At 48.8% G+C, this 10,221-nt stretch overlaps 1 protein-coding gene across 1 annotated transcript; it reads right to left on the reverse strand.

Moving 5' to 3' along the window:
- Positions 1–6,828: 6,828 nt before the first annotated feature.
- Positions 6,829–7,374, reverse strand: LOC123258200. The gene has a single exon (XM_044718073.1). It carries the CDS (start codon positions 7,372–7,374, stop codon positions 6,829–6,831), a length of 546 nt encoding a protein of 181 aa, XP_044574008.1.
- Positions 7,375–10,221: the final 2,847 nt, after the last annotated feature.

Genomic DNA, 10,221 nt, shown 5'->3' on the forward strand with positions numbered 1-10,221 from the left:
ACTCGTCGAGGAACAGTCAGCTCAGCATCAATGGTTTCTGCAGCTTCAGTCGCTAAAATAAAGATTTCGCTGAATTTTTCTGTAGCTTGTACTCGCATCTGCTTGATTTTTTGGTGCACATCGTTCGCGTAACTGACGCATTGGCTCAAATCGCAGTCTTTCTGTTGGAGGAACAGGCTCAGATTTTTCGTCAAGCTGAAGATAGGTGTCAGCACAGTCAACGCTATGATGAACTCAGCCGTCCGAATAGACGCAAGCAATGTATTTGGCTGAACACCATCAGATTTGATGTTCATTTCATTCATGTCTTCAAGTGCTGCGAAAATAAATTGTAACACTTCAAAAAATTAACTAGGCGATGCCAAATTTTCAACCCAACGCGTTTCATAAAATTTGAGAAGACGGGTCTGCTTCGCTCCAGAGTTCGTTGAGAGGATATGTGACTTCAACAAATTTCCAGCCTTGTTTGAATTACGGAAGAAATTCACTACCGCTTTGACAGTTGACATGCAATTTCGGATTGATGATATATCGCATGCGTGTGTGATGGCTAAATTTAAGTTATGATTAGCGCAATGCAAGAGCATCTGGACACGTTTTTCTGACAATACCCGCACAGCCTTTGAATTGTCCGCTCATAACTCGAGCTCCATCATAACCTTGAAAAAAAACAGTATTACATTCTATGAATCGTTCTATAAACTTACACGATATTTACGAATTTACCTTGCCCTTTCATGAAATTGGTGTCAACTTTAATTTCCTCCAAATTTTTCAGGATTGTTTTTGCAAGGCCCGCTCCAGTCACATCAACCACAGGGACGAAACGCAAAAAATCTTCTCGGATTTTGTGCTCTTTCTTCGGAAATTTTCCGACACTTTGAACATCGATATGTTCGATACACCCAACGTTAATTGTTCGATCCCACTGACATCGGTGGTTTCATCAGCAGTTATTGTGAAACATTTTGATTCATTGACGCGCTTTACTATATCCTGGGTGATTATTTCTACTTATATTTTTATTTTCCCGTTAATTTTGCAATTTTTTCAACATTTCGGGGGGGGGGGGGGGGGGGGGTTCGAACCCCTCAAAACCCCCCCCTTGCTAGCGCCCCTGTAAAGGATCTATCCACATCTGCGTTTTTACATGCTTTGATACGGCTTTCTGGCACTCCATTTCATATGCAAATAAATAAACACTTTATAACGTTGTGAAACAAATAATTCCCTTTGTTATTTTGGAAAAAAGGGAAAGTGTCATTGAAAAGGCTCAATGACCAAACAGAGAGGTTGCTTGAAAGAAAGCTGTCCAAGGCTATCCTAAAAGGAAGAGAGAGGTTGGATTCGGTTAAATCGCGATCCGATCTTGTCCCAATCCGAGTCTAGATTTGATTTGCTAGCTACGCGGCTTTAAAAAAGTGGACAGTAGAAGCGATCTGGCCAGATTGTGGTCCTATTAAATATTTTTTTCCCAGGCCCCTAAGGGCTAGGGAACGGCGGCTTAGAATAATCACCGTTTACCGCTGCCGCGGAGACAGAAGCAGTAAGCAGGGCAAAGTTGATCCCCACTCCAAGAAGATGAGTCTATTTTCGGCACGGTCTCTATACAGTTCGGCGGGTGCATAAGTCCAAGCGCGGCGAGGAATGGAAAACTCTCCTAAAACCACAACAAAGTCTAAAGGTGTCTCTTACTGTTTGGGATTAAGATTAAGATCTTAAGATTAAAAGTATAAGCAAAAATCATTTATAATAAATAAGAACAAGTGTTGGGCTAAGCAGCCACCAGATAGGCTAATTAGAATATTGATAATTTGTTCATCTGCAGCGGCATTTAATCTTCTCTTTTGACTCCCAGATTCGCATGCACTTTGTTGTCATTTTTGTAGCGCATGAGCTTTTGGGAGCTTTGGAAGAGCTTCTGCGCCAAAGCTGTTCTTCTTCTTGTTGTATTTTGGGAGTTATTATTGACGGGCCCCTATTTGTTTTATTGTGCGGAATTAGCTCAATAAATTGAATATAAACAATTGAATCTCGTCTTTAATTCAGTTGCTATCAAAAAGCTGATCGCTCAACATTGGTGACCCCGACGTGATCGCGCCCGAAGTTCAATCAGTTTAATTGCCCGAGAAACTGAAAAAACTGCGGTACGAAAAACTCATAAACAAAAAAAAATAACAAACATCTCTTGGTTTTCGAATTGATTCACACGCGCTGGAGATTTGCGGGATGGAGTCTGGATGTGGAACTATTGGATCGGCTGCCGCAAGCCGGGAAAGATGGAGGCGCTGCATCATAAGGTGAAGGCTGCAGCGCGGAATGAGGATGGCACCATTATTGCGCTGGAGTCAGTGGAGAAGCGTTTGCGTGAGCGGTTCACCGAGCTTCAAGAAGAGTTGGGGGAGCTCAACTTCAGCGAGATCAGGAGTGAGCTTTATTGGAGATTCTCGCAGCTGGCGACTGATGTGCAGGTGGACATTCAGGTGGAGGTTGCCAAGCACTCCATGAGAATTGGTGCCCACTCCACACATCTCGACGGTGCCGGTGTCTCAACCATGCCATACAAGCCAGCTCCCTCCTTACCACCGTTGCCGATGCCAACATTTAGCGGCGGCTATGTTGACTGGCCGGATTTCTTCGCCCTTTTCAAGGCCGGGGCGTGACCCGGCGCGTGTCCTGTACGGTAGGAAGGCCCTTCGTGCCCTGATCCGGCCGCTAAGCAGCGAGGAGCATATCCTGCCCGGCGTATGCATGGGAGGTGAGCCACTCGGTCTGTTAACACGGATTAGGTGCCGGCCACGGCGAAAGGGCAAATTCAGGCGAGCCAAAGATTCCGAGTCCACGGCACCCCAAACGGAGGAACTGCGACGGCAGCAACGACGACGAGGGAGCAGCGGCAGCAGTATAGCAGCGACGACGAGGGAGCAGCGGCAACGGTAGAGCAGCGACGACGAGGGAGCAGCAGGCAGCGGCTGCAAAAGACGACAAGCAGCAACACAGGCCCCGCAACCAGAGTCCGTGAGTCCGAACGGAGGGAACCGAGAGCCGTTTCGGCGCCAGGCACCAAGACCGCACGACCTGCCAGGCGCAAGCTTTGGGAAAGCGTGCGTATTGGCACCAACCCGGAGCGGGGATCGGGGATCGACGGGAGGACGAGCGGTCGGTCGGCTGAGCCAGACAGCCGGTGAGATTCTCTTTATTCCTTTGTAAATTATTTACAATAAAGGGGATTTATTTGAAAAGAAGCAATAACGTGTTATTTCTGGGCTCGGTCAATCACGTCGAATCTATAAATTCGGTGGAACGTACCCTCAACCTCTGTGAGCTAGCCGCGGCGTTTGTTGCGAGCAAAACATAGCGAAACAGTTCGTTACAGGGCATATGCGGGCTCTCATGAGTTCCGGTTCAGCTGCCGAGATCCAAGGATGTTTGCTCATCCAGATTGTCCTTCAAAAGTTGGATCCGGCCACAAAAGCCAAGTGGGAAGACACTCTCGCCGGAAACAACGACAGCCTTCCGTCTTGGGAGTCCATGGCACGATTCTTGGAGCAAAGGTGCCGGACTCTTGAATGCGTCGACTTTTCTTTGGCTGCGTATCCACCAGCTAACCAAGAGGGCAGAGTGAGATCTTCGAATAACCGATCGTCGTGCATGATTATCAACGCCCGTCCAGCTCTAGGCGTCCTGTGTGGTGTTTTGGCGCACGCGCTTCCTACATGTCCAAGCTTCATTGCCTTGCCACTTAGTCAACAGTACGACGAAGTGCGACGGCTGACACGCTGTTTTGTATGTTTGGAGGATGGTCATTTTGCACGAGGATGTTCAGCTGCCCGTTGCCCAAAGTGCAATCGTCGACATCATGCTTTGTTGCACCATTGCGGGCAGCTGCCCAGCTCAAACAATTCCCCACCACTACGAAAGCTTGGGTTCCGCCGCTGGTGTTGCCGTTGCTACCCCACCGTCCGAGTCAATCAACACGGTCTTGACGCAAGATCGCCCTACTGAAGTGCTTATGCCAACCGCCAATATCCTCATCCGTGGTCGATCAGGTGCCTCCCAGCCTTGCAGAGTGTTATTGGACTCTGGCTCAGAAGTTCACCTTATCTCATCGCGGCTGGCAAGTCAACTTCAGCTTCGTCGCACCAAAAGCTGTGTAGCGGTCGCCGGTCTCGGCGGCACTGAGTTTGCTACGGATGGATCCTCCGTTAATGTGTGTGTGAAGTCTCGACTAACCACATATTGTGTGAACCTAGAGGCGGTTATAGTGTCTCATATTGCGGACTGTCAGCCCAGCCTTAAAATTGATATTTCGAAATGGAAGATTCCTCACGGCATAGCGTTGGCTGATCCCAACTTCCACAGACCGCAGGGTGTGGACCTGCTAATTGGAGCCAGCCTGTTCTTCAATTAGGTCACTGCCTCCCAGTAGCCCAAAATACACTATTTGCGGGAGGCTGGATTGCCCTATGCAGAAGGAGAAGAGGAGAAGTATCAACGTTCCGGACCCCCTGCACTCGTTACGAGAACTCGATTCCCGCATTGGTCTATTGGGGGGAGCAATGCATGGTCAAGGGTTTGGAAAAAGTTGGTGTGCGTTTTTCGCCCAGAGAGCCCTGAGGGAATATCCCTTAAAAGATGTGTCTGCTGCCCTTCCAAATTGTTATTGAAGGCCCACCCTTCAATAGGTGGGAGGATGTTGGGCTAAGCAGCCACCAGATAGGCTAATTAGAATATTGATAATTTGTTCATCTGCAGCGGCATTTAATCTTCTCTTTTGATTCCCAGATTCGCATGCACTTTGTTGTCATTTTTGTAGTGCATGCGCTTTTGGGAGCTTTGGAAGAGCTTCTGCGCCAAAGCTGTTCTTCTTCTTGTTGTATTTTGGGAGTTCTTATTGACGGTCCACTATTTGTTTTATTGTGCGGAATTAGCTCAATAAATTGAATATAAACAATGAATCTCGTCTTTAATTCGATTGCTATCAAAAAGCTGATCGCTCAACAACAAGAATGGTGTTAATTTGTAAAATTTAAATAAGTAAAAGTTAGGAAAAAATGTGAATATAAAAAGTGAAATATGAGGCTACAGAGAGAAAAAAAAGAAAGGAAAGGTAACTTCGGGCGGAGCCGAAGTTGATATACCCTTGCAGTTATAGTTGGCCGATCCCTATGAAATTTGAAAATCAGATTATTTTGCCCAAAATGGAATTTGTACCAAGTTCCATCTTTCTAACTTAAAAAACAGTAGAGTTATGCCAATTCCGATCGTTCTACGACAGCTATAGGATATTCGCCGCTGCACTAAGAGCAAACATTTATTTTTTCCTCCACTGCTTATGCGAACACTGATCAGGCAATGGCCGATGTCTTTGCACAGTTTTTTTCAATCTACGTATTCACCTAGCAGCAGTTTAGCTCAGCCTTACACTTATAATATCCAATCAGCCAACCTTATATTTTGCCCATCTTTCAATCAAAGTGATGTGTTATCGGATCTTGTTAAGGTTAAGCCCGTGTATTCGCAAGTCCCTGATGGAGTACCAGGCTGTGTTCTGAAAAACTGCGCCGAGGCTCTGTGCAAACCGCTCGTTAAACTTTTTAATCTATCGCTGGAAACTTCGATCTTTCCCCTTATGTGGAAGGAATCCTTCATTATTCCGCTGCATAAAAAAGGGAAAAATTCCGACGCTGCAAATTATAGAGGCATCTGTAAATTGTCAGCAATTCCTTAGAAAAACTTATCGCTCCACATTTGCAAAACCTATGTTGTTCAATAATAACTTCGAGCCAGCATGGCTTCATGAAGCGCCGCTCCACCACTATCAACTTATTGGAGCTAACATCTTTTATCACGGATGGTTTCCGGAATGGCTTACAAACAGACGTCATTTACTGACTTCAGAAAGCATTTGACTCTGTTAAGTATTTGCTTCTTATAAGTAAACTCAGTCTTTTGGGATTCCCAACTAATCTTCTTATCTGGATTTCGAGCTACTTATCTGAGAGCACCCAACGTGTCTTTTTTAAATATGTTACCTCGCGATTAGTCCGCGCAACATTTGAGGTGCCTCAAGGAAGCCATCTAGGACCCCTACTTTTTACACTGTTTATTAACGACTTGCCCCTTGCCTTAACTAATTCGCTAATGTACTTATGTACGCTGATGACGTTTAGCTATGCCTTCAGTATAAGTTCACTAGTGCCCAGTCTAGACTTGGGAACGCCTTAGAACGATTAACTCAGGTTAACGATCTAGGTGTCCTATTAGATTTGAGACTTAAATATACCGCCCAAATTTATCTACCATGGTCAATAAAGATATGGGTGTACTTAGTTTTATTAAAAGATGGTCAACAGCTAGCATTTACTGACACGCGTAAATTTTAACGTACCTAGTACGTTAGAAACTTTCGTCCTCTACTCCTCAGCCATTGTAGTTCGACATATACCCAACATGATCAGTTCAGGGTATTATGTTCGGACTACAATGGTATCTCACTGTGGTATCTACAATGGTATTGTCACTTTGCTCTACTATTAATCTTAAATCGCTTATATAACCGCCTTATCTGTGCAACACTCTTCCTCGTGATTTCTTTCTCCTACTCTTCGCTTAAGCTATCTCCCGCGGTTTATTCCCGCGATTCGAGCCGTACGTTTCGCGGCAGCGTGCCTCGGTCGGTTGGACGGGAGGTGGGCTGTACGTATGCAGTGGGAACCGCGCGAAAAAAACAAATTTTCTAATAAAGAAAATTGCCGTTGCTTTGGAGCTGCTAACCAAAATAGATAGATACGGAAAATCGAAAAAATGTAATAAATAAAAATAGGTTTAAAATTTATAAACACTAGGTTTATAACGTAAGGCGCCCACTTTCCACTTAAGGAAAGTTCCACTTTCGTCCACGTAAGGCGCCCGACCTTGAATCTCGCTCGAGCTGGCGACGTCCTTTCCGCGTTCCGCCGTCCTCATCTCGTCGGGAAACGATTCCAGTTGGGCCTGCCTGACTAACAGGTTCTCCGCGGCCTCACACTCCGTTGCAGTGAGTCCATATTCCTCGAGCTCGCTTCTCTGTTTGCGGCACCGCCGCGCAAACCTCAGGACCCAGGCTGTGGTCCTCACCAGGCGACTGAAGCTCGAGAATCTCTGGAACGGGATGACAAATTCATTCGATGCCACCAATGCAAACTCACTGGACATCTCCTCCTCATCAGGTGCATCCGGAACATGCTCGGTTCCCTCCTCAGGCGATGGCCAGCCGCTTGCTGGCTGCCTCAAAAATGCGGGACCGCTTAGCCACCGGGATTCCGGGCTAAGGTCCGCCTTGCTCTGCGACCGCGTCGCATCATCCGCTCCGTTGTCAGCTGTAGGCACCATTCTCCACTGGGAAACCTTTGAGGACTCCAAAATCTCCGCCACTCGGTTGCCAATAAACTGCTTGTATCGGCGGTGGGTACTGCCAATCCATTTCAGCACCGTTCTTGAGTCCGTCCATCAGCACGTCTCACTGATGTCCACACTGTGCTCCTCCTTGACAGTGTTCATCATTCTGGTTCCAAGGACCGCTGCCTGCAGCTCCAGCCGTGGGATAGACATCGTTCTCATTGGCGCACACTTCGTCTTTGCGCACACGAAGCTGTGCGTATCATCCACGTTGCCATCCTCGTACGTGGCCCTCCAATAGGCCACCGCCGCGAATGCAGATTGACCTGCATCCACGAACACATGCAACTCGATGGTTCGAACTGCTCCACGTCCAAAATAGTGGCGAGGACATCGGAACTGTCCCACGGCGTACCACGGAGATACCGCAATAGCTTCGCTCTCCGTAGCGAAACTGTCCACGTAGACATCGACGTAATGGTGGTCGATGATGGCCTTGACCGCCCTCGGATCTGAATCCCGAAACTTCAGGGCATTCACCGTCTTCACGTAACACGCAGTGCTCGGCGTGCAGGCTGCCCCAAACGTCATTACGTTCATCTCGTACACATCCGGGTCTCGATCGTCGTTACTATCTCTCCAAAGGAATCGTTGGGAACATCGATCCTCGGGTCGGATCAGGACCTGGTGGAACATCTCCTTGATGTCACCGTAGACTCCGACTGCTCCTTCCCTGAAGTGGAAGAGCACGGCTGGCAAGGGCTTGTAGTGCTGAGGCCCCTTGTCCAGCGCCGAATTTAACGAGGTTCCTCCAATCTTGGCTGCAGCATCAAACACAAGCCGGACCTTACCGGGCTTGTTCGGGTTCTCGACTCCAAAATGTGGCAAGTACCATAGCTTGTCGCTCTTCACCGCGACCTCATCCGGCTGCATCTTCCTTGCATATCCTTAGAACACGTAATCCTGATCCGATCGTATTCCAGCGCCAACTGCCCGTTGCGCTTTAACTTCTTCTCGACGTTGATCAGCCGTCTGTGCGCCATTTCGTAGCTCCGTGGCAGCACAGCGCGGTCGTCCTTCCAGAGCAATCCCGTCTGGTAGTGACGTCCCACTTTCACCGTGGTGTCTTCGAGGATCCTTTGGGCCCGCGCGTCGTCGCTGGCTGCAACCGGTGGCGCAAGCTTCACACCAAAGCTTTCCATCTCGAAGTAGTCCTCCACCATCTTTTCCATCGTATCGTCCATTGACACGGCTAGAAGGCAGGACCTCGGTGACGGCTTAGTTGATTGTCCACTTACCGGCCCAAACACAACCCATCCAAGCTCGGTTGCGGACGCATACGGTCCCTCTCTGGCAAACCGCCTCGTCCTAAGTGGCAATCACAAATGTCCATGGTCCAGTCCGATGAGCAACTTCGGCACTACGTTGCTGTTGGGCTCTCGACATCTCGTCGACATAAAGTCTGCATCGGCAGACTCTAGCTCGATACGGCGTACACGTTCCTCAACGGGTGGCGAGTGGGCTTCCCAGCTCCACTTATCTCCAGGCTCACTAGGTTGGTGGGCTCCCTGCTGGCCCTTCCTCCAAACCATTGGATGTTCAGCTGTCGCTGTTCGCCTCGCACTCCCAGATCCCTCCGTAGCTCGTCGTCGATCATCGTGACGGAGGGTCCTTCATCCAAGAGCGCGTATGTGTACACCTGCCGACCAGCTCCGTACAGCGTTACTGGCAGTATACGGAACAAAAGTCGGCCTCCTTCGACGTCGATGCTTAGATTCCTCTGCACGGGCGGCTCTGCTGGCTGCGGGGCCCTTCTCTCCAGGCTGTTTCTGGGGACGGCCGACTGCTGGCTCCTCTCGTGGTCCCTGTAACCACCTCGTGGCGGGGACCTCCTGTCGGGGCTGCGTCTGGAAACTGCTGACTGCTGGTTTCCTCCGTTGTGGCACCTGAAGCCACCTCCCTGCTCCGGCCATCTGCGCTCTTCGTCCGCTCCATGTAGCAGACGGTGATGCAATCTGCGGCATTCGTTGGTCTGGCACTCGGCATGTACATCGCAGGATCTGGACGAATGACCACTCCGTAAGCATGTGAAGCAGAGCCGATGCCTCTTCACCATGCTCCACTCCCTGCAGCACGTCTTAGCATGTTGCCCTCCACAAATTGGACAACCTCCATGCCGATCATCCCGCTGCTCGCCTCTGTTCTGGTCGACGCCCGCGTGTAGAACTCGACGCCTCGGCTCCTTTTCCTCGCAATCCAAAATCGTACACACGATGTTTGCGTACTCCTGTAGCCACGCGCTGAAGTGCTCTACAGTGGGAAAGGGCACGATCGACGCAGCGTGCCTGGCCCAATTCACTCGCTTGCTCGTTGGAAGCTTTGCCACAAGCTCTTCCATGAGGGTGGGGTTCCCCAAATGCTGCTCCGCCTTCGCCGACTGCAAGAAGGCCGTGAGGTTACTCACTCGGGTTGCGGAGGGTTGCGATCCTCGCCGTTATAAATTCTTAAGGTCGGCTGCTTGGTCAAGCATTAGTAGCCATACCTTGGCCCAAAGGTTGACCATCGGAAAATTTACATGGGTTGCCAGTACCGGAAATAGTTGTCCGGCATTCAATCCGTTTCTAATCTGGTAGCTCTGGGTGACTTTCCCGCAGGCATGTTTCACATGTCGTTATATAAGTAATTCTAGATTATTATATTTATAGTATTCAACAGTTTCACTTTTTGTGTGACACTCGTTCAAACTAACCACGTAAGAAATTTTTTAGGTCGGTTGCTATTTGTGTGTTTCCTTTCAGATACAGAACTGTGCCACATTCTAAACAAGAGGATCCATCTCCT

Source organism: Drosophila ananassae, assembly GCF_017639315.1.
Source record: "Drosophila ananassae strain 14024-0371.13 chromosome Y unlocalized genomic scaffold, ASM1763931v2 tig00000101, whole genome shotgun sequence".
In the NCBI taxonomy this organism is placed as follows: Eukaryota; Metazoa; Arthropoda; class Insecta; order Diptera; family Drosophilidae; genus Drosophila; species Drosophila ananassae.

What these genes read in the sequence shown, in the direction of transcription:
- LOC123258200 (XM_044718073.1), bottom strand. Translation starts at nt 7,374, where the DNA reads ATGGTGCCTACAGCTGACAACGGAGCGGATGATGCGACGCGGTCGCAG.